The sequence below is a fragment of the Oreochromis niloticus genome, linkage group LG6 (assembly GCF_001858045.2).
Source record: "Oreochromis niloticus isolate F11D_XX linkage group LG6, O_niloticus_UMD_NMBU, whole genome shotgun sequence".
Classification (NCBI taxonomy): Eukaryota; Metazoa; Chordata; class Actinopteri; order Cichliformes; family Cichlidae; genus Oreochromis; species Oreochromis niloticus.
Window position 1 is genome coordinate 7,151,446 of NC_031971.2, and position 22,169 is coordinate 7,173,614.

The following is a 22,169-nucleotide window of genomic DNA, read 5'->3' on the forward strand; positions in this document are numbered from 1 at the left end:
TCCTTGATCTAACACAGCTGATTTAAATGGCTAAATTACCTCCTCAACATGTCTTGAAGTTCTCCAGAGGCCTGGTAATGAACTAATCATTTGATTCAGGTGTGTTGACCCAGGATGAGATCTAAAACCTGCAGGATAACCGTCACCGGTGACGGGTTAGGGTTTAAAGGGTTAACTGTTAGGGATTTGTCATTTATACACCCATAGCTGTTCCTCTAGTTCGTCTTGCAATCTTCTATGCACTTCGCTTTCTGCTTCATCCATCCATCACCATCACAGCCAGCAGCATACTCTCTGCTCCCTCTACTGGCCACATCAATACACTGAGGGCAGGTTCGTCTTTTGACAGTGGCGACTGCATTCTCAGTGTTTGAATTGTCTTCAAAAGCAGGTAGATGCCGTCTCACATGGATGAATTTTGGAGCTCTGGATTCACCTTAAATTGATTGTCACAGGAGAAAAAAAGTGGGACAAAAATAAACAGAGGGCGAAAGGCGAGGCAATAAATGACAGACACAGAGAGACGGAACAGCAGAAAAGTCAGATGAATGATATCAAAACAGACCCTTTGTTCTTTTACCTCATCCATTTGTTTATCCAGGCATAAGCCCAACTGCCGAGAAAAATGTTCCCTACGCTTTAATGCTCCAAGTGAGGAAGCAGTAGTTTGTGCAGGCCGAAAAAAGAAAACTATATTATCATTAAACCAACAGAAAGTCATCCACACTAGATTAAATCATGAAAAGACAGCTTCCAACAAACCTATTCAGTGGATGTGGTGTATGTCAGGTCTACAGTGTTATATAATATCATGCTGTGGGAAAGTGTATGAGAAAAATCAATTAAGCAAGGCAGAAAAAAGTGCTAACTGAAGTTCAGTTTACGCTGATTAAAATGATCTGGTTTAAATTCATTTAAGTTACTGAACAGTTCAGTCCTACAATTGAACTACCTAACTATCTCAGTCTAGACTCTCTTAAACGAGCTGCTCTGAGCTGTTCGTTTTCACTAGAACCTCCTCGTTATTGATATATTTTTGACAAAATCTGTTTTGTTCATGAAACTCCTCGATAATGTTTAAGTATGCTTTAAAAGTAGATGTTAACTGATTAAACTGCCACTAGCAGCAGCCATGCAGAGTGTGCACATTCCTAAAACAATTGTTCTGATCACCTGTAGTTAAACATCAGCTCAAACCACCGGTGAACGTCATGCTGTTTTACTTGCTTCATGTCCTGAGTGCTCTCATGAACGCGGTGATTGAAGACTGAAGCCGTTTGCTTATTTTGCTCAGGTCAGGTATTTTCAAATTTGCAGCATCGCCTTTAGCTGTGGCAGTTAAAAAGCCATTGCGAGAATGAGGGGATTGGCCGCTGTTCCTGTGTCTGTTAATAAATGACCTCTTACTGGAATTAGCAACCAACCTGTGGAGAAGCGGAGGAGGGAGTGAGATGAAGAAGGGAGTGGCTGGAACAGGAAAAGCAATGGATGGATGGCAGGCTGGCAGATGCCAACATTTAACAAGTTTTAGATTTGATTTGTGCAGCCCTTTTGTCATTGTTTCAGTCCGCTTCCTGTTTCTTAAAAAGGATGGTATGACTGACTGCTAAATACTACTCCTATTGTTAAAACTCCTGCCTTTCTCACACATGGTTAACAAAATACAGGTTGGGCCATTTATATGGATACACTGTAATAAAATGGGAATGGTTGGTGATATGAAAATCCTGTTTGTGGCACATTAGTATATGTGAGGGGGCAAACTCCTCAAGATGGGTGGTGACCATGGTGGCCATTTAGAAGTCGCCATCTTGGATACAACTTTTGTTTTTTCAATAGGAAGAGGGCCATGTGACACATCAAACTTATTGGTAATGTCACAAGAAAAACAATGGTGTGCTTGGTTTTGACGTAACTTTATTCTTTCATGAGTTATTTACAAGTTTCTGACCACTTATAAAATGTGTTCAATGTGTTGCCCATTGTGTTGGATTGTCAATGCAACCCTCTTCTCCCACTCTTCACACACTGATAGCAACACCGCAGGAGAAATGCCAGCACAGGCATCCAGTATCCGTAGTTTCAGGTGCTGCACATCTCGTATCTTCACACCATAGACAATTGCCTTCAGATGACCCCAAAGATAAAAGTCTAAGGGGGTCAGATCGGGAGACCTTGGGGACCATTCAACTGGCCCACGACGACCAATCCACTTTCCAGGAAACTGTTCATCTAGGAACCCTAACCCTAACCTGAAACTACGGATACTGGCTGACTTCTAAATGGCCACCATGGTCACCACCCATCTTGAGGAGTTTGCCCCCTCACATATACTAATGTGCCACAAACAGGACTTTAATATCACCAACCATTCCCATTTTATCTCGGTGTATCCATATAAATGGCCCACCCTGTACAATACTGCTTTTTTTTTTTTTTCTAATTTAGGGCGTACATTTATCAGGCACATAAAGATGGGACGGAATAGCATGTGAGCACCTCCATTTCCAAATAGTACTGATAGTTGAGGTTAGGTTTACGGGTGATTTGCAAAAGTTGTGCTGTTCTATAGATAGGCACAATCTGTTCATTTCAACATGGCATGCATAGTCTTCCAAGAGTCGTGCAGTTAAGCACAAGTAGGCAAACTGAGAGATGATATTCAGCTGCAACTCATTTACTAACAGGACGGGCACGGCTCGTTAATTGTAATCAGAAAACCAAATAAATGTGTACGCTAAACGTAGGCCCAAATGTAGGCAGTGTGGCAGACAGAGTCATAAAAATCGAAACAGGGTTCAGTAACTGACAGGCGCCAAAGTTGGACTGTAAATTGTGCTACAATATTTTGACATCACGTTCTGTAGTTTTCTTGTATTAAGACAAATTACATCACGTCCATCGTCAGAACAAACCGTAAATGCCTGACTGACAAAGGTTCATTTCTATACTCTCAGACTGGTTGTGTTAACAGTACCACCACAACTTTACTATGGTTGATTTGTTTAGGGGAAAAAAATAAAGTAAAGTAAATTTAAAAAATATGCAGATTTTTTTGTATCTGTGATCTACATCTCACGATTTGAATTTGTGTAGGTCAACCACTACAAACAGCCATGTATTAGAGCACAGCTCATGAGATCACAGTGAAAACCGTATGAGCTGTCCATGGTCCTGAAATTATAACGGTTTCCTTTAAATGTAATTTTTAAAAATGTAAAGTCATTTATGTATATGCATTGATCAGATGATTAAATGAAAAATAGGCTGCTATTAGGAATTCACGTGCCTGATGTTCATGTATGGCCTGATTATTTTCAGGATAAGCTCCGAAGTCATCATCATGATCCCGCTGTTCTCTCTTTTCTTCTGTGATTTCATTCTGAATGTCTTTGCACAGGCTGTGAAATCATGGCCCATATACGAAATAACGCAAACATTAGTGAATCAGCTTGTGACAAATACAAGAGGGTCAGAACCACCAAACCCACCAACCCCAGTTTGTGTTAGCAAATCCAGTCCACAGTGTCATGTATTATGGTGCTATAGGAAAGCTTGTTTACAACTACAGGCCATGTAAAAGTTGACTTATGAGAAAGCAGCTAATAAATGAGTCCAGATTTGAACTATGAGTTTTTTTCAGTGGTCAAAGGATAGTCATACAAATGCACAAAAATGCCAGCTAGTGAATGAGAATGATGCTGAAGCTGTGTGACAGCTGGGCTTTTCTTTCTTGTCATTGGTAGCTAATGTGTGGACAGTTACAGTAAGCAAATCACCTCAAAGTATCCTTGTTTGAACTAACTGAGCTTTAAAGAAGAAAGCGAAACTTTTTAGCATCAGATGTCTTCCTATGCAGTGCACTCCTTCCCTCTATCTCACTCCTCTTCCTCAGTACATCCCCTGTCTACGCCCCCACACTTCCTCCCTCCCCCTCCTATAGGACCTACCCTGCCTTCCGCCTACGTTCAAGACAGGTTGGAAAATTCCATGCTCCGTCTCCAGCTGACTTTATGCCAGAGCTCTCTCACTCACACACACAAACACACACACACACACACACACACACACACACCTACACATTAAAGACACACAGAGCAGTCAGAACAGATACAGAATGTGTCAGCAGTTCCCAACAGCAAACATATTGTTACTGAAGTAACTCATCACACACATAGATATTGGTTTAAGGTGAACATATAGTTGTCTTTATGTTTTCTGATTGTTATTTTTGCTTTCAACTGAGACGTTTTCTGTTATTTAGCCCTTAGCCTAGCATTGATGGGTAAAATAGTTGAAGTACCTTGTCAGTATAGAACAACAGAGCACAACAGCACATCTTAACTGCATCTTTAAATTTCACTACAAAGCTGAATCAACACCTCTGTGAATATTCAGATTGCAAAATCGGTTTTGAGACTTGCACAAAGAAAGGATTCATTGAAGGACAGCTGACTTGAGCAGAACTGGTTTAAGCTAGGTGTACATAATAAAGTGGCGAGAGTGTAAATGGTAAATGATAGTGTTGACTGCTTTCAGAGACGATCTTATGTATTTTCTTTCTTTCTCTGTAGTATTTTGTCGTCAGTGGGGTCTACGTTTGACCTGAGAACACTGCGAGCCGTCAGGGTGCTGCGACCCTTAAAACTGGTGTCTGGAATTCCAAGTAAGTGTTTTTGTTTCTATGCTCATTTCAGATCCTTCCATACAAACCGTGCCACATTCAAGTCCAATGAATAAAATCTGAACAAATCTGAATTGTACTGCAAGTTGCAGTTTTTTTTTATATTTTGTATATTCTTTGTCATTACAAAGTGGTCGCCAATCGAGGCGCTACTAGACAAGCTAACCTCACTCCTCTTAATTTACTGACTGACATTTAGCAACATTTACTGACCTTACATAAATCAGTTAGTAGCATACTGTCTACTTTATTTTTGATTTGTTTTAAAAAGCACCCAAGCTATTCCAAGTCTATTATTTATTTGCTTGTCTTGCACTGAATCCTCCAGGCCTGCAGGTGGTGCTCAAGTCCATTATGAAGGCAATGATTCCCCTGCTGCAGATTGGTCTCCTCTTATTTGTGGCCATCCTCATGTTTGCCATCATCGGCCTGGAGTTTTACATGGGACAGTTCCACAAGACTTGCTATGATGATGTTACAAGTAAGTAGAAAAGGGTAAAAAAAACCATTTGTGGTGAGCCTTTGTGACTTGTTCCAACAGAAAGGGTGGTGGCCCCATCCCATTTCAGGTGTACCATAGGGCTTCTTTTCATTAGGAAAATAACAAATAAATGATAAAATAAATGATGGAGGCTTTAGTTTTTTGGGTCCTGGTATTTTGCTGTGTGCTATCCTCATGGCTTATTGTAACACTTGAATAGGACTGGCTTCATTGACTTAAAATACATGAGTGTGTGTATGTGTAACTCTCTGAAAAAAGTGTGTTACTTTGTCTGAATTTGTAAGCCTCTTGAACAGATGAACACAGCCAGTCACTAAGATTTTTTTTCCTGACCCCCAAAATAGGTGCTTTAGTTATTTTATAGTGAAGCTGTATCTTTCTCTCTGTGATCAGATGAGACTGCAGATGACAGGCCGTGTGGTACTGCATCGCCATCCCGGCTGTGCCCTAATGGCACGCACTGTGGGGAAGAGTGGATTGGACCCAACTACGGGATCACCCAGTTCGACAACATTCTGTTCGCAGTGCTCACCGTCTTCCAGTGCATCACCATGGAGGGATGGACAAACATGCTGTACCACGTATGTTTGACTAGCCACCAGAGACCCTTTTTCTTTTAACTGAACATCAGGCGATCGGGGAGAACCATCATGCTTTCACTGTGGAAAGCAGTTACCTGTACCCATTGGTTTGTGCTCTACTGTTTTGAGTGCATCATCACTTCAACCACATATTGCGCTAGTACATAGATTGCATCAGTGCATTGCACCGACACCCATATTTACTAATTGGTGATACCATAAATAAAATCCCCTAGGCATAATGAAAATTTGCTGAAATTTGACCATTGACTAAACCATATTATTTGTCAGATAAATGCATTAAAAAGGCTCCAAAGTTAGACATATTAACTTAGAAGCCGATAGAGACTGATTCACTTTTAAGCCTGTGGTCATTCAAGGAACTGCAGTTTGAGGTTTAAATTTGGTGAAAGCAGTAAAGTGATTTTTACTCTTTTTTGTATTTAAGCACACTGGACTTGCTACGTTGGTTGCGGGTGAAGGTTAGAGTTGAGCTGAATTTCATTTATCTAAATGAAGCGTAAAGTATTTAAAGATCTGATTCAAAATGCCATTTATTTGCCCAAAAGACATATCCCGTCAACTCTGTCATTATCTCTTTGACTTCCTTTATCCATCATCTGTCCTTTTCCTGCTTTTGGAGCTACTCTCTTTTTCTGTCTGCCTCCTTCTCCTCTGTTCACTATTCTGGTCCGTCTCGCTCTATATTTAACATCTTTTCTGATGGATGGAGGCTGACTTCCACTTTCACACGAGCAGTTGGGAGGAAACCAATGAAAATTTAATAGAGGATGGACTGAGCATTGTAGCAGCAGTACAAAATCCAGTACGTAGATGCAGCCCTCCAACAGTGGATTATAATCATAGTTTATAAGCTCATAGTTTATCAAAAAGAAATACGATATCCTCCAGCAACCGGGTTCATGTTATTGTCAGTGGAGTGAAAGAAGTAAGTCACACAGTGTCCGAGGATTACAGGTAGACCCAAAAACCTTTGAACGTACTTTCTAAATTTTTTTGTAGTTTTGCCTCTGCACACTGCTCACGGTGGATTATAAATTAAACAGTCAGCGTGTGAGTAGAGTGTTGGCTTTCATTTTAACAAAAAATTAGAAATAAAATTTACTCTTTACGTATTAAAGACATTTTCAATACAGTCCTCTGTTTTCAGAGGTTCAAAAGTAATGGGACAAACAAACATTTTTAAAATATTAGAATCATTTATAATACTCACAGGACAATTGTTTCCACTTTACTTTCAATTGCTGCTTGTTTGTGGCTCTCACTGCCTTCAGTTTTGACTTTAGTAACTGAAAAGCACACATTGTTGCAGTGATGCCCAAACTGTGGTGTTGAGCACTGAAGGTAGTTCAGGTACAATTTTCTGTATGAATTTATTCATTTATATGAAAAGTGAATTAAAGCTGGTAATAGGAGGGGGTTAGTTTGAGATACTGCTTTGACCTACATTTACTGTTCTTTCGTCAAAGTTTTGGTAATAACACTTTGCATATGACTGGGTTGCATTAGCAATTTATAGCCAACAGCCTGTGTTGTTTAGGTTTCTTGAATAAAAATTTTAAAGAAGTGCATCACTTCTTGTATTTTGATTAGAGTGAAGATTTAAGATTGGGTGGGATTTTCTGAGTGGGATGTTTTAAGTGGTCCACAGCACTCTTGACATTTGGAATGACTGCTCTGTTCTATCTATGAGATACATATAATCTATTAGATTAGATTGGGGTCAGATAAGTGATTTAACTACTGAAGAATACCCCTTTCTTTGCCTTGAGAAGCTTTAGGGTTGGTTTAGCAGTGGTCATTATCCATCTGTGTGAACAGTTTTGCAGCATCTGTCTGAGTTTGAGCAAAGAGTATAGCCTCAAATATTTCAAAATTCAATGTGCTACTTGTATGAGCAGTCACATTGGCGTTGTGGTTACATAAATGCCCACGCCACCATGTTTGACAGATGATGTGGTGTACTTTTTCTTCTCTCTTCCCATCATTCTGGTACATGTTAACCTTGATCTCATCTCCGAAGAATTCCACAAAAATGAACAAAGGAATCAAATCTGACAGTTGTGTGCTAGAGTGACTAAAGTGTTGAAAGGCTTATTAGAACAAACGTAGTTGACATTCTCTACAGAAGAAAAGCAAAGGAGAGTTAAAAAACCAACAGTGCATGACCGATGTGTGGCCGTGTGTCTCTTGCAGAGTAACGATGTAAGTGGCAGTTACTTTAACTGGATGTACTACGTCCCCCTCATCATCATCGGCTCCTTCTTCATGCTCAACCTGGTGCTGGGTGTACTCTCAGGGTAAAAGCCTGCTATTTGTCTTGCAAAAACAATTGAGCTTTGTTTTTTTTCCCACAATATTTTATGTTTTGCACTTTCGTTCCATGAATAGTAAAAAGAATAAATGACAAATGTTCCCACAGTGAATTTGCCAAAGAGAGGGAGCGAGTGGAGAACAGGAGCGAGTTCCTCAAGCTGAGGAGACAGCAGCAGATTGAGAGGGAGCTCAACGGATACCTTGAGTGGATCTGTAAAGCAGGTCAGTGCGCACTCGCATTCACACCAACGCTGACACATGCTGCTCAAGCTCCTTCTAGAGAATGAAAAAAAACACACACACACAACCAAATCCTGATATAATGCTCGAAAATCTCATTTCATTGAATTCTACAGAGGAGGTGATTCTGGCTGAGGAAGATGCTACAGGGAACTTTGATGGTAACTAAACTTCATTTGTTGTGTTAATGTTTTTATATGACAATGAGAAAGGCACTGCCCATGGAGTATAAATAAAGGTACATCAAATAAAAGTCTAGTACAATTTTTTATCTTAAATGCTTTAGCGGTTTTTAGAGCTGCTCATTTAAATGTGCAAATAAATGTGGGATTTAGCGCGATACAGCAGCAAGTGACAGATTCTGTGGGAAGGGTGAGAGAGTGACATCTGAGAGACAGACTGAAGACGAGACAATTCGTTTCTCTTTCTCTAGGTTCGAGGCGTAGGCCAACCATCAAAACCAAAAACAACAAGACAGAGCTGCTGAACCCTGAGGAAGGAGAGGACAACATTGGAGATGCAGTAGGTAAGACAAACACAGGGATGAAGAGGTGGCACGCAAAGGACGAATAAGGACCAAGAACAGAGTTGTGTTTTGAATTATACACTCTTTATCATTGTAAAGATAGAGGGAACTGAACTGGAGATATAAATATGTTAAATCTTAAATATAGACTTTTATGTCTCCCTTATATCCCCTTCATCCTCGTTTTCTCCTTCTTCTTCTTCTTAGGTTTTGCACGCTCCAGCATAAAGAGCGGTAAGGAGGGCTCCAATTACAGCAAGAAAGAGCGACGGCTGCGATTCTTCATCCGTAAGATAGTGAAGACGCAGGCTTTCTACTGGATAGTGCTCTTTCTCGTGGGCCTCAACACCATCTGTGTGGCCGTGGTGCACTACGACCAGCCTGAGATGCTCACTGACTTTCTCTGTGAGTAAAGCCATAGACTGTACAGAAAAGATGGATGCACCGTGATGACAAACACTTGTTTGTGGACCCCAATTTTTAAGTTTTGATACTAGATGCCTTCAGTATAAAGGTACATTCATGGATTCTATAGACACATCACACACACACAGTTGGCTGCTAATTACTGCTAGCATTTTAATAAATTAACACAGGAATTTCCCTCAATTTCCCTGGTTCAGTTTGCCTTTATATTTTGCTAGAGCCACATTTTCTGATTATTTTTTAAAGTGCTCTTGAGAAATAATTCAATGTTTTTCTTTGGACATTGGCTGCTTTTTCTCTTTGTTTTCAGTCTAGTGTTTTTTAAGTGACCATTTTCAGAGGAATGTTTTTCTGTTTGTTGAGCACCTAAGTCAAATGATCCAGTGTTGTGTTTTCAAATAACACATACCTTAGCAAAAAGCTAATTTTAAATTGTATCTAAAAGCACGTTTTTACTAGCAGCCTGTCGCAAAAATACATAATTTGTTCCCATTTCTTTAATTTATGAAAAAATGTCAAAGATAACACAGTTTAACAGGCATAAAGTAGTATTTTTGTACATAAAATAGTATTTTTGTATCAACAAGGTGATTCCCAATGAGCTATTAGTTTACAACTTGGCATGGTGTGCAGTGTGTCCTTGAAAGAATTAAAGGAAATTGGATGAAAGTAGAAGTGGTTGAAGTAAAAAAACCTCATCTACGGTAAATGAATAGTATCTGAAAGTCGTGGCAAAAGTCCAGCAAAGACTTGACACGGGACCTAAGAGATGCCCTTAAGTTGATCCATCCATTGTTTGAGGAAGCGTCAGCAGAAATGGTCTCAGTGAAAGGCTGTCCATCAAGAAGTCATTCTTAAGGAAGAGAAATGGGGAGAAGGCTCAGGTATCATCATCGTCGTCATCTTTCTTTATAAAGCACTTTAAAACAACCACAGCTGACGCAAAACTATATAATAATAATTCGGTATGCCTAGTTACACAAGAACTGGACTGACTATCAGGGCCAACAGTTCTTACAGAGTGATGAATCTAATTCTTGAGCTGAAACCATGATCAGTATGTTCAGAGGAGGTCACATGTTGACTTTCAAGCTCAAGTCTGTTTTTGGTTTATATACCACAGGTTTATGTTTGCATATGCTTCAATAAATTACTGGACCTATTTCCCATTTTCGTAGTAAAATACAAACAAAAGCTGGCTCAAAACTTTTGCACAATATAGAATGTACACTATTTTTTCGTATGTTAAATGCCTTTATGCTGTGAGTCATGTAACTTAAAAAGAAAATACTACCCCAGCTCTTTATTGTGTGTTATTATGTGAGCAGCATGTTAAATGCTAATGATTAAGAATTATTACATTTAAAAACAGGATAAATTAAAATTTATATACTTCTACTAATGCTGCATGTTTTATTTGGGTCACAGGAATGTCTGTTTGGCACTGATGTGCATTAACCATGGTGCATTGGCACCATGTGCAGGGACCGTTGGTGAACTACATGCAAATAAGAGTACAGGATGCAAAATGCAACACTAAGGCAAACATCTGACACCACGTGTGATGTGCTTCACTGTTTTCAGTTTAATCTCCACCACTGCCCACTCTCACCTCGTCCCAACCTGAGTCATCTTTTTTACACTTCAGATCTGCTGTTTCCTCCTACACATGCAAACAAGCCTTTACAAATTTAACTACACCAAACAGCAGAAACAGAGTATGTTCTCTATTTCTCAAGCGTTATCCCCATTCTGTAGTTGCATGTATCCTTCCTTGATCTGCACTATCATGCTCAGAAGAGTTTTGTTTGCTGAGTTCCACTTGACCCATGTTGTGTAACTCTTTCATTTTAGTTGCTGGCTTGCTGCTGCTGATGTGACCACACACATAAATACTTACTTATACATGTATACACACAGGCCGTGATGGAGTCAGCTTGTTGTCCCTGGCTGGTGTCCAGCTGCATTAGCATAGGAAGTCGTAGTTGCTGATGAAGTCCCTTCATCACCACAGTCTCATACAACACTTGCTAGTGGCTCGCACCACTATTATCATTCACTCAACTGAGTCTTTCTCTCACTCTGTCATCCTCCCATCTTGTTTTCACTACTACCTTCTACATCTTTTTACCTGATTTTGATTTTTGTCTTTTCATTTGGTTTTTCTCTCCGTGGCCTCACTTTCTTTCACTTTTGCCGTCCTTTCTCCACATCCTTATGTTGCCCTCTTGTTCTAACCCACATTCCTAGCCTTCTGTTTCTAATAAAATCCCTTCTCTTTGCTTCATTCGCGCCCTAAATCATTCTTTTCTCCTTTGTTCTCTCTCTAGTCTATGCAGAGTTTGTCTTCCTCGGTTTGTTCATGTCTGAGATGCTGATCAAGATGTACGGTCTGGGCATCCAGCCCTACTTCCACTCCTCATTCAACTGCTTCGACTGTGTGGTGAGTGCACAAACTCACACACTAAAACTAAGTGCAAAAAAAAAAAAAATGTACTGATTATAAAATCCAACACTGCATTTAATCTGACACTGAATGTGTTAGTGTGGTGGTCTGCTTCTGTAGTAAGTTTTGTTTTTATTGAAGTTTTTTCTTATCAGTTTATTAATTCCTCAGCAAATGTGATCAGAAGCAAAGACTCTAACTCCAACACAGAGAAATTTCAATTTATTTATTTATTTTTACAGGGGATCCATGTTTTTTGAAAAAAAACAAAAAAAAAACATTATTATTATTATTATTAAAACAGGATAATGTGGGCAATAAAATACCATATCTATCTGTCTTCAAGAAACTTAAAGAACTCCTTAGAGTACAATGACCTGAATGACTGAGAACCTTCACAGACATATGTACCATATCTAAAATGTTAAACCTTTATCATGTTAAAAAACTGAGATGTGCTGTTGAAATTCCACTTTTTTGTCTTAAATTAAGCCATCTCAGGGATTAAATGTTTAGTGATAGGTATTAGTACCCTGGGTGTTTTCTCTGTTTTGTGATAATTCAAAAACTAAAAGTGCAACATGTGCCTGGTCAAATTCTTTTAAAGTTATAACCTATGACTCCTTTTTAGCTACAGTTTGATACTTGAATGATCTTCTTCTTATGACTTCTTCTTTATAAAAGTAATGTTTACTGACAAAACCAGTGGTCACCTAGGAAAGGACCCGACAATTCAAAGTAAAATAATAATAAAGAAAACTATGCAGATTTACCTCAGCTTCTTGGATAACTAAGCAGCATTCTAATAATGTCTATGGTATAAACAAGGGTTCCAAGTTCAGTGCAAATGAAATGATTTCAACAGTGTGCAATGAAGTTGCCTTTAATTGTTTTGAAGCAGGGACCACTCACAGTAAGTTGCTGCCCTTGAAGCATCTTTTGTGCATCAAGATGGCAATAAGATGTTGACAGCCTGCTATCAAATTGTGATTAAATGGGATTTTGTTGGAAATTAAAATGTAATACAGCTACTAACTGTTGTAAATTGGCAAGAACTGTAAATCATTTCCCATATTTTGCAAATCTCTTGCTGTCAACATAAACAGAAATTCGCATTAATTCCTTACATTCAGAGAAAGAGAGCTTCAACTTCAGCTTCAGCTGCTGATTGAACTCAGCGGTGCTGACTGTATTGCATTGTGTGTGCGTGCAGGTAATAGTCGGCAGTATCTTCGAGGTTGTGTGGGCCACCATAAAACCAGGCACATCCTTCGGGATCAGCGTGTTACGAGCTCTGCGATTGCTCCGCATCTTTAAAGTCACAAAGTAAGTGTCTCTTGCTCTTTCTCTGACTTGTCTTAGACTTGCATGCTTTTCCATCAGTACACAAATGAGACGATGATGATAATGAAGCACATGATCAGAGGCCGAGCTTATGGTACTGGTACGATTGTAATGAAATAGGGTTGGATGTTTTCACTAGTGCACGTCATTCTATTTGGGACACCTGTTGGTTACTTTTGACTGACATCTGGAGAAGCTCAGAGGAGGTAAAAACAGGAGGGTATACATGAAAAGGAGCAAAACAGCTCAATTTCATGTTAAAATATCAAATTAACAAAATAAAGGCTTAAAAACGTGTACCTGTTCAGTTAAGTGAATATGAAGTTCGTTTAATCACAATCTCCTTTTATAACAGAGACTCTTAAGTCTTAGAGTTTACGTAAATGGTTTTGATCCTCATCTTCCTCGCTGCCCTCTTCCCTATCCTCCTCTCTCTTTTCTTCTATTGCTTACTTTTTTTGTTGTCTCGTTTATCCTCATCTTGTGTCCTTCTTCTTGCACACGTCCTCCTTTTCCTCAGGTACTGGGCACCCCTTCGAAACCTGGTGGTTTCTCTGCTGAACTCCATGAAGTCCATCGTCAGCTTGCTGTTCCTCCTCTTCCTCTTCATCGTGGTCTTTGCCTTGTTGGGGATGCAGCTGTTTGGAGGACAGTCAGTATCACCACTAACTTAAAAAGAAGCTCAATTGCCAGTATTAAATTTGAGCATCTATTTTCTTACTGTACATTTTCCTTTCTTCTCCTTAGATTTAACTTTGACGATGGAACGCCTCCTACTAACTTTGACACTTTTGCTGCAGCAATCATGACAGTGTTTCAGGTGGGGAAGAAAGCTTTATGCATGGTTTCTTAGAGAAAGAAACAAATATTAAAAAGAGAGTAACTTTGTTTTCCAGACACATTTCAACACTTCACATGACTGAATTTTAACAAAGCCTATTGTTGTGCTGTCATCAGTCTTGTTCAGTTCTGACTGCAGGTCCAGTGTTTCTGTGTTGTCTTGCAGTGATTTAGAAAGTTATCTTTTGTTAGGAGCAGTTTTTGCTTTATTGTTTTTGAGTGACTTTGTCAGAGCTGTGTCACTCAAATGTACCAGCTGTATGTGTGTATCAGAGTGTGTAGAGGTATCTAAAGGGCTGAGGGCATTTAAAGTAACACAACTTCATTTCTAATTAGGGATATCTGATATTTGGATTGGACAGTGGTCTGATCCTTACTCGAAAAGCTTGATTGGACAATGTATGTATGGCTGATAAATTCAACTTACTTGTTGTTTACCACAAAGCACATCAACAGCAGATTAAACATGACAGTTAACGTAGCATGGAGGAATTTCACAGCAAAGCCACTGCAGCTGGAGACGTTGCAGTCCAGCAACTCCCAAAACCTTTTAACTAGAAATGGCGTTCAAGTGAGTTGACGCAAAAAAACACCAGAATACGTAAAATCTCTGTGAATATTTCGTTGAACTCCTGTGTTCTAAAGGCAGCCGTTCACACCAATCGTGTAATTTTGCTGAAAGAATTTGCGACATTTCTTTCTTCTAACCAAGCTCCAGTTTTCCTATTTTTCAGATCTGAATAAACAGATCTGACCAATCAGATTATTGTATTTCGCAATACGTGCACTTGTAGCTCAAAACGTAGTACTGAATATAGTAAAATAATCCCATTTTTACCTCAGACACACAACTACATGCTGCTCTGGGTCAATCAGATCTCCCAAATTATTATTCTGGAAATATTGAGCGAAATATGTGCAAACCATGAAGTTCTCCCAGCTGCTGAGTTCTCTTTATTATGTGATTTTTGAGGATGAATATTACACAAAAATGCAACACATTCAGTGCGCATATACATTACACCACAAGCTCATTATTGTTACATTATTATTACTGCTTGATTGCTTATTGTTAAGTGGTCAAGCAGTGAAGTGACTAAAGGCTTTCACAGCAAACTCACTTCTTTAATATCAGACCAATGAAACTAAAACTCTCTCGACAGATCCTGACAGGAGAGGACTGGAATGAGGTGATGTACTATGGCATTGAGTCCCAGGGTGGAGTGAAAGACAAGGGGATGATCTTCTCCATCTTCTTTATTGTCCTGACACTCTTTGGCAACTGTATCCTGCCTTCACACTTACCTGTGCATATATTCAAATGTGCTGTATACATGTACAGTATCTATATATACTAAGAATAGTTATACAGATGCATATATTTTGTCATATACATGAAAATTCAACTTGTTTTGCTTCCTCTGTCATTTGCTTATCTGCAACACATCGTATCTTTTTTGTCTCTACTTGGTTTTCATGAAAAACACTCATCTTCCTCTCAGCATTTCTCCCTAACCTCTGCCACCACAGACACTCTGCTTAACGTCTTCTTGGCCATCGCTGTTGACAATCTGGCCAATGCCCAGGAGCTTACAAAGGTACAGGTCTACGTGTTAAGCTATGTGTTACCCAGCTGTTGTGGTTAGCTAAAGCACTTGCAAGCATAATGATCTTCCTGACAGCTTTCACTGTGAGAATGCTTTGGGACAGTTTATAGAAATATACACTGCTGATGAAAATTAAACAAACACTTTTTAATCAGAGTATAACATCAAGTTATACTCTGTTAAATTGATCTGGTCAATTAAGTAGCAGAACGGATTGTTCATCAGTTTCAGCTGCTTTAGTGTTAACAAAAAAACAACAGGTGCACTAGAGGGGCAGCAATGAGACAACCCCCAAAACAGGAATGGTTTCACAGGTGGAGGACACTGAGACTTTTTCCTCCTTGTCTTTTCTGATGGTTTTTTTCACTAGTTTTGCATTTGGCTACAGTCAGTATTACTACTGATAGCATGAGACGATACCTGGATCCTACAGAGGTTGCACAGATAGTTCAAGTCTTCCAGGATGGCACATCAATTCGTGCCATTGCCAGAACATTTGCTCTCTCCCAGCACAGTCTCAAAAGCATGAAGGAGATTCCAGGAGAGCTGAACAGGGCTGTAGAAGGTCCTTAACACATGAGCAGGACCGGTATCTGCTCATTTGTGCAAGGAGGGCCAGGATGACCTCCAGCAGGTTACTGGTGTGAATGTCTCAGACCAAACAATCGAAAACAGGGCCTGACATCCTCTAGTGGGCTCTGTGCTCACAGACCTCTGTCCAGGAGCTCAGTGATGCCCTGGTCAAGATATGGGAGGAGATCCCCCAGGACACCATCCAGCCTGTCATTAGGAGAATGCTCCGATGTTGTTGGCATGCATACAAACATATGGAGGTCATACAGACTGTTGAGTATTATTTTGAGTTGCTTCAATGAAATTTTGGCAAAATGGACCAGCCTGCCACATGATTCTTTGATTTTAGGTAGATTGATCATTTTCATTTCCATAAAACGATGCCCTATCCCAGGGGTCAGCAACCTTTTACACCCAAAGAGCCATTTGGACCCAGTTTCCACGTAAAAGAAAACACTGGGAGCCGCAAATACTTTTTGACATCTAAAATGAAGATAACACTGTATATATTGTTTTTTACCTTTGTGCTTTGTGTGAACAACTAAGGTGTGCTGCTTATGAAATCCATGAAGTGCTACAGAGAAAATTGCATTTTATTTACGTAATCAACACATTTTGAACTCTTAAATATAACAAAAGCAAAGACACCCAGCTGAACTAAAGTGATCCATGTAGCAAACAAAAACTGTTGTCAGCTGCCACCCTTATATCGCCTTTGGGCTTTTGGAGCCTTGACCTGACTCTTAAAAAATAATTGGAAAAAAGCACTATGCTGCTGAAAAATGAAAAATAGATATTTGCAAAATTCTGCCTAAATATGTATTTTACCTGGTTAATGTGTGTAGCGGGGCGTGGTCTGCAGCGCCGCTGCAGGGGAGGAGGACGCGCATGAGCGGCACCCGCAATCACGCCTCGCCGCCTTAACGTCTGTGCCATCTATGCTGTTGTGTTGTTGTTGGTATGTGTCGGGCTGTGAGCTGAAAAGCTACAGCCGGCTGTATGCGTACAGCAACCGTGTGTGAAAAGTGGTCAATAAAGAGATGCTGAAAAGCATGTTCATGGAAACATCGTCAGGTCTGCCGTGCTATGTTTACAATGGGACTTCTGCTCCTGAACCTCTGCGCACAGCGTCTGCAAATCGGGGCTATACGAAGTCACTTTCATCTTTACGCAGGACTGTAAGCTGTCATCTGTCAGGCGTGAGCGGTGTTTGTTTTTAACATAGTTCACGGTGGAGAACAGCTGCTGACCATAATTGGCCTACCTGGGGTTGAAAGTCTCGATAAATGCGCGGCGTTTCGGCGGGTATACCGGCTTCCGCGAGTGTGACTCTTATTTTGAGCGATGAAAAAATAATAGAATATAATTTTATTTTTATATTTCAATATTACAATAATCTTCCAAGTTAGAACTACAAGTTAAAAAAGAACTAACATAGATAAAATACACTTCAGCGAAATACTTCTAATTTATTTTCCCAAACTACGCAGAGCCGCAGTATAAGGACTAAAGAGCCGCAGGTTGCCGACCCCTGCCCTATCCTTTTGTTCCTAACACATTACCGGTCCATATTAATATAAATATTCACTGAGACCTGATGTGTTTTCGAAATGTTCCTTTATTTATTTATTTATTTATTTTTTTGTGCAGTGTAGTATCCTAAAACTTATTTTTGTGTATTTCACTTTTATATGACAAAAACATTTGCTGCACTTGTAGGCACAGCAAGTGATACGTTTCCAGTGTTCGAAATTGACCTAATGGAAACCTCTCATCTTGTTGCCAGCTGCAATAAACTTAGTTCTTGGTTGCCAACTATAGTACAGCTGGCAGTCATTTCAGGTTTTTTGCTAGATTGACAAGAAGACACCTTCAAGCAGCATAAAATCACTGAAGAGGGAAGAATTGTTTTCGTCTCCAGTGTTGGTTGGAGTTCATTGTGCTCTGCCTCTATCAGTATTTACACTAAAAATTTAGACCAGATTACTGTTCTTCTTTAACAGGATGAAGAAGAACAGGAAGAGGCAGCCAATCAGAAGACAGCACTACAGAAGGCAAAGGAGGTGGCAGAGGTCAGCCCTCTGTCAGCTGCCAACCTGTCTATTGCTGCGTGAGTTCACACATTTACACAGATAACCCTCAAAGACGTGAGTACATTCAAAACACTGCACACAAAATCCATCATGTGGCTGAAGTGACAAAGAGGCACAATCCCACGTGCAATGATTTATTTTTTTTTGTTTCTCCAAGGACTGTCTTTCGTAACATTTATGATTGGCAGGCATTCATTTGCACACAACACACACACACACACAGTCACCATCACACTCTCACTGTTCTCTAAAACACGATAAAGCGATTGTTCTGTGAGTGAAAGGAACAGATTCAGGGCTTTGTGAAGGGAAGAAGAGCGAGAGGCGGACAGTCTGTAGAATCTGCTCCTGGCAGCAGAAACGCTGACAATAGTATACACGAGAATGTTGCTCAAATAAACTCACTGCTCCTTTGGAAGTCACTAGACTTTTTAGTCGCTGTGGCTAACCGAGCCTGTGCTGAGAAGATTTGGTGCTGGTAAATTTGTGTTGGAGAGATGGTCCTCAGTTACAGGTGAAGATAATTCCTTCATAAAACTGCTCACAACATGGTCTAAGTAAGTGTTTCCAAATTTCTGAAAAAAAATCAAATCTAATTTTATTTGTTTTCAGTAATAATAAGTAAGATGCATTTCTTTTATTCAAACCAGTATCAGCCAAACTGCGAAGCTCTTACCTTGACAGTCTACATGGATAAATAAGAACATACCTAAAGTCATACATATAATTGGACCTTCCCTTTAAGGATGAACCGTTTTTACATTACTGCTACTGATGTGTGGCTAAATTTCAGTGGCAATCCCAGAGGTTTGTCCTCAAGTGTCTAATCCTTCTTTTCCTTTTTCTTTCTCACTTACTCATTACCATCTATTTCCCTGAAACACCTCTGACAACAATACAATAACACCAATTTCCTTGCTTATTCATTCCTCAACATCTTCACTTTATCTCCACCTCGTCCTCCTGCTTTACCTGAAATCACTCACATCTGCCTTTCTTTTATTTTACTACACCCTCTTGTGTTTCCCCTCCATCTTCCCCGTTACTAAAACCCCTTTTCTCCTGCCTAACATCCCCTCACCGCATTCCCCCCAACAGTAAGGAGCAGCAAAAGAACCACACCAAGGGCAATAAGTCAGTGTGGGAGCAGAGAACAAGTGAGATTCGCCGACAGAACCTAATGACGAGCCGTGAGGCACTGTACAATGAGCTGGAGCAGGATGACTGGAAGGTGGGAGTGGAGGGAGAGGAGGTGAGGTGTTTCCCCCCTAAGAAAAAACCACATATACACATATATATACAGTCTATTCCTGATATATATGGTAAATATTTGTTGTAATGTGTGTAAAGCAATCTGTAACCACCTTAAAGGGATATTAACACCACTTCTTTTTGAATGAATGAATCTTGGAGGACACTTGTGACACATGTATTAACATGTAATTTGTGTTTAGTGACATTGAAAATGATCTATTGTAAGGTCAAAAACATTGTATCAGAACGTTTATGTCCGTTGTTCTCCAAGAGTTGGAGCTCCTGCTCAATTGTACTAAAGTAATCTTAAAGCTAATCTATAATTCTGAGATTGAGTTTATCTTAACCCTCTTAGGTCTAAGTCATCACCCCAACACCTGCTCCAAACCTTATGTATGTGTGCCTTTTTTTGTCCCCAGATTATCAAGATTTTGGAAAACAGCTTAAAAAGAATTACGTATTCTGATTGCATAGAGTTAGGGTTATGGTTACCACTGATGATGACTTAGACCTTACATGGTTATTGAGTGTAAAGTCTATTTAAGATCAGTAATCTTTATCTCACAGTAATATTCCATTTCAAGTCACAGTGAAAGTCGTTGATTTGGTGTGTTGATACATGCTCATTCATCCAGGTAAGGAAATCCCAAAAAGTTGATTCTGTTCATCTGGACGTTGCGTTTTCGTCCTGCTGAACTGTCACGTAGAGATGAACAGAATCAACTTTTTGGGAGTCATTGCTTGGTATTTCTCTTCTTTTCCATAATTAGATTTCATATATAAAACTGATTGTCATGTTACAATACTACCCTGTCCTGGTTTTTGTGAAGTTGAAATAAAAAAAATCTACTTTTTCATGGCAATATATTAGGCCCATCCGTCTGTAATGAGCAGCAACAAGCAGTAGAAACACCAGAGTAATGCAAGGACCTGACCTGATAAGTGCTGCGTATTCTGGGTCATCATGTAATCCACATGTTTTGATGCCAGAGTGTAATATCCCTTTAAGCCTGTGAAGGAGTGTTATTTTTGCGCTATTCAATGCTATATGGGACGGCTTGAAGCTGCGTGCTTGGGAGCAATGCAATATTAAAGTGGGGCATGCAGAGAAAGCAGTGGACTCAAACCTGGAATGGGGCGAAGTGCAAATCAGGAGTTGGCTGGATATGGCTCAGCAAACTGTATGTTCACAGCTGGAGCTGTTTTAGCATTTTGTGGCTCTACAAAAACTTTAAAATAAGAATTGTTTCAAAACTTGCTCACATGGAGCCAAAAATGGTGGGCTGTTTGCTAAACTGTGTATCTGTGGCCCAGGGGAGGGAATGGGACTGGCACGAGTGCTGTAAATCCTGCTTGTTTATTTCTGGGTTAACGTATGTATATATAAAATATAACCCCAAAGAAAGTTAAAATACTCCGGACTACATTTGATTTGCCAGCTTAGAAGCACTTGCTACTGCAACCCAAAATACAGGAAAAGCTGATGTATTTTGCTTGGCTTGATGAGCATTTGCTTCTTTAAAACAGCAATTTAAAAAGTTTCAACCATGCATGGATGGCAGTGTCGTTGCTGTGGTTTTGTTCTAGAGCAGCTGGGTTTTTTTCTTTCCATTTGCAGTATTGTTTTTGTTGTTCATTATTACGTGATTATTTTTATTGTCTTTCAGTAATATACTGTCTGTTTGAAATGCACAACCATGGAAAACAACCACTAATGTTTAAATTTGCTACTTGCTATGTGAAAAAAATTCCAAAGGACAATTTAGATTTAAAAAAACATACATCTTAACAAAAATGATCACCTAGACAAGAGATTCTTGTTTGCAAATGATAAACTGCTAACAAGAAACATGCTGAAAGTTTTTAAGTCAGTCTCTAGGATTCAATTAAATTCAAGTAAATGTATTTGATTGAAATGTAATATAAGTGGTGTACTGAGACCTGCTTAGAAAAACATTATCCTGCATGGCTTGCTACTCCAGGGCTAAAATTTGGCTGATGTTTGCATATAACCTAGTAATGTCATCTGTTACCCTGTCACCCTGACTCAGGCGTCTTACCCACGGAAAGGACGTGGTGACATGAAAACCCACTTGGACAGGCCATTGGTGGTGAACCCACAGGACAACCGGAATAATAACACCAACAAGACCCAACCTGGAGAACTGCCACTTGACCAGGAGTACCGGCGCCAGGACATAGATCACTGCCGCCGTGCCGCCCACTGCTATCACTACAACCGTGATCACCATCAGAAACCCTTTGGGCCAGACAGCAGAGAGACAAGCCAGCTAGCAGAGACCCGTATGGAGCACGGCTTCAGCTGCACATCTCTGGGTAACGTGGAGGTGAGCGTAGAGAGCCGTCCAGGGGAGGAGAGGCACAGCCACCGGAGCCATCGGGGCCATCGGCACCGGAACAGGGAAGGCCGTGAAGCTCGCAGCGTTTCCCCCCACCACAGTGAGGCAGGAGAAGGAAATAATGAGCACAGAAGGGCCAGGCAGCACCGCAGGGCAGCAAGAGAAGGAGAGGAAGGCAGGCGACACCGATCCAGGGGGACAGAAGGAGAGGGGGGAAAAGTTGTGGAAGGAGAAGGGCGAAGAGCAAGACGACATCGACAATGCAACCATGATAAGAGCAAAGGGCATTGCAGAAGGTAAGGAAAGTCTCGAATTAAATCCTGTCAGTCATTAATACTCAGTATAGGTTGTTGTGC

General features: G+C 40.1%; 1 protein-coding gene across 1 annotated transcript in view; it reads left to right on the forward strand.

Moving 5' to 3' along the window:
- cacna1ab (calcium channel, voltage-dependent, P/Q type, alpha 1A subunit, b) overlaps nt 1-22,169 on the forward strand; it is a 158,182-nt gene that overhangs the window by 67,761 nt on the left and 68,252 nt on the right. Inside the window, 17 exon segments of the mRNA XM_019360310.2 lie at nt 4,575-4,666; nt 5,013-5,165; nt 5,580-5,767; nt 7,985-8,088; nt 8,211-8,326; nt 8,461-8,505; nt 8,778-8,870; nt 9,078-9,275; nt 11,627-11,739; nt 12,956-13,068; nt 13,607-13,738; nt 13,834-13,906; nt 15,090-15,210; nt 15,457-15,524; nt 18,110-18,216; nt 19,298-19,451; nt 21,505-22,109. Of these exon segments, the coding sequence (XP_019215855.2) occupies nt 4,575-4,666; nt 5,013-5,165; nt 5,580-5,767; nt 7,985-8,088; nt 8,211-8,326; nt 8,461-8,505; nt 8,778-8,870; nt 9,078-9,275; nt 11,627-11,739; nt 12,956-13,068; nt 13,607-13,738; nt 13,834-13,906; nt 15,090-15,210; nt 15,457-15,524; nt 18,110-18,216; nt 19,298-19,451; nt 21,505-22,109 (2,475 nt within the window).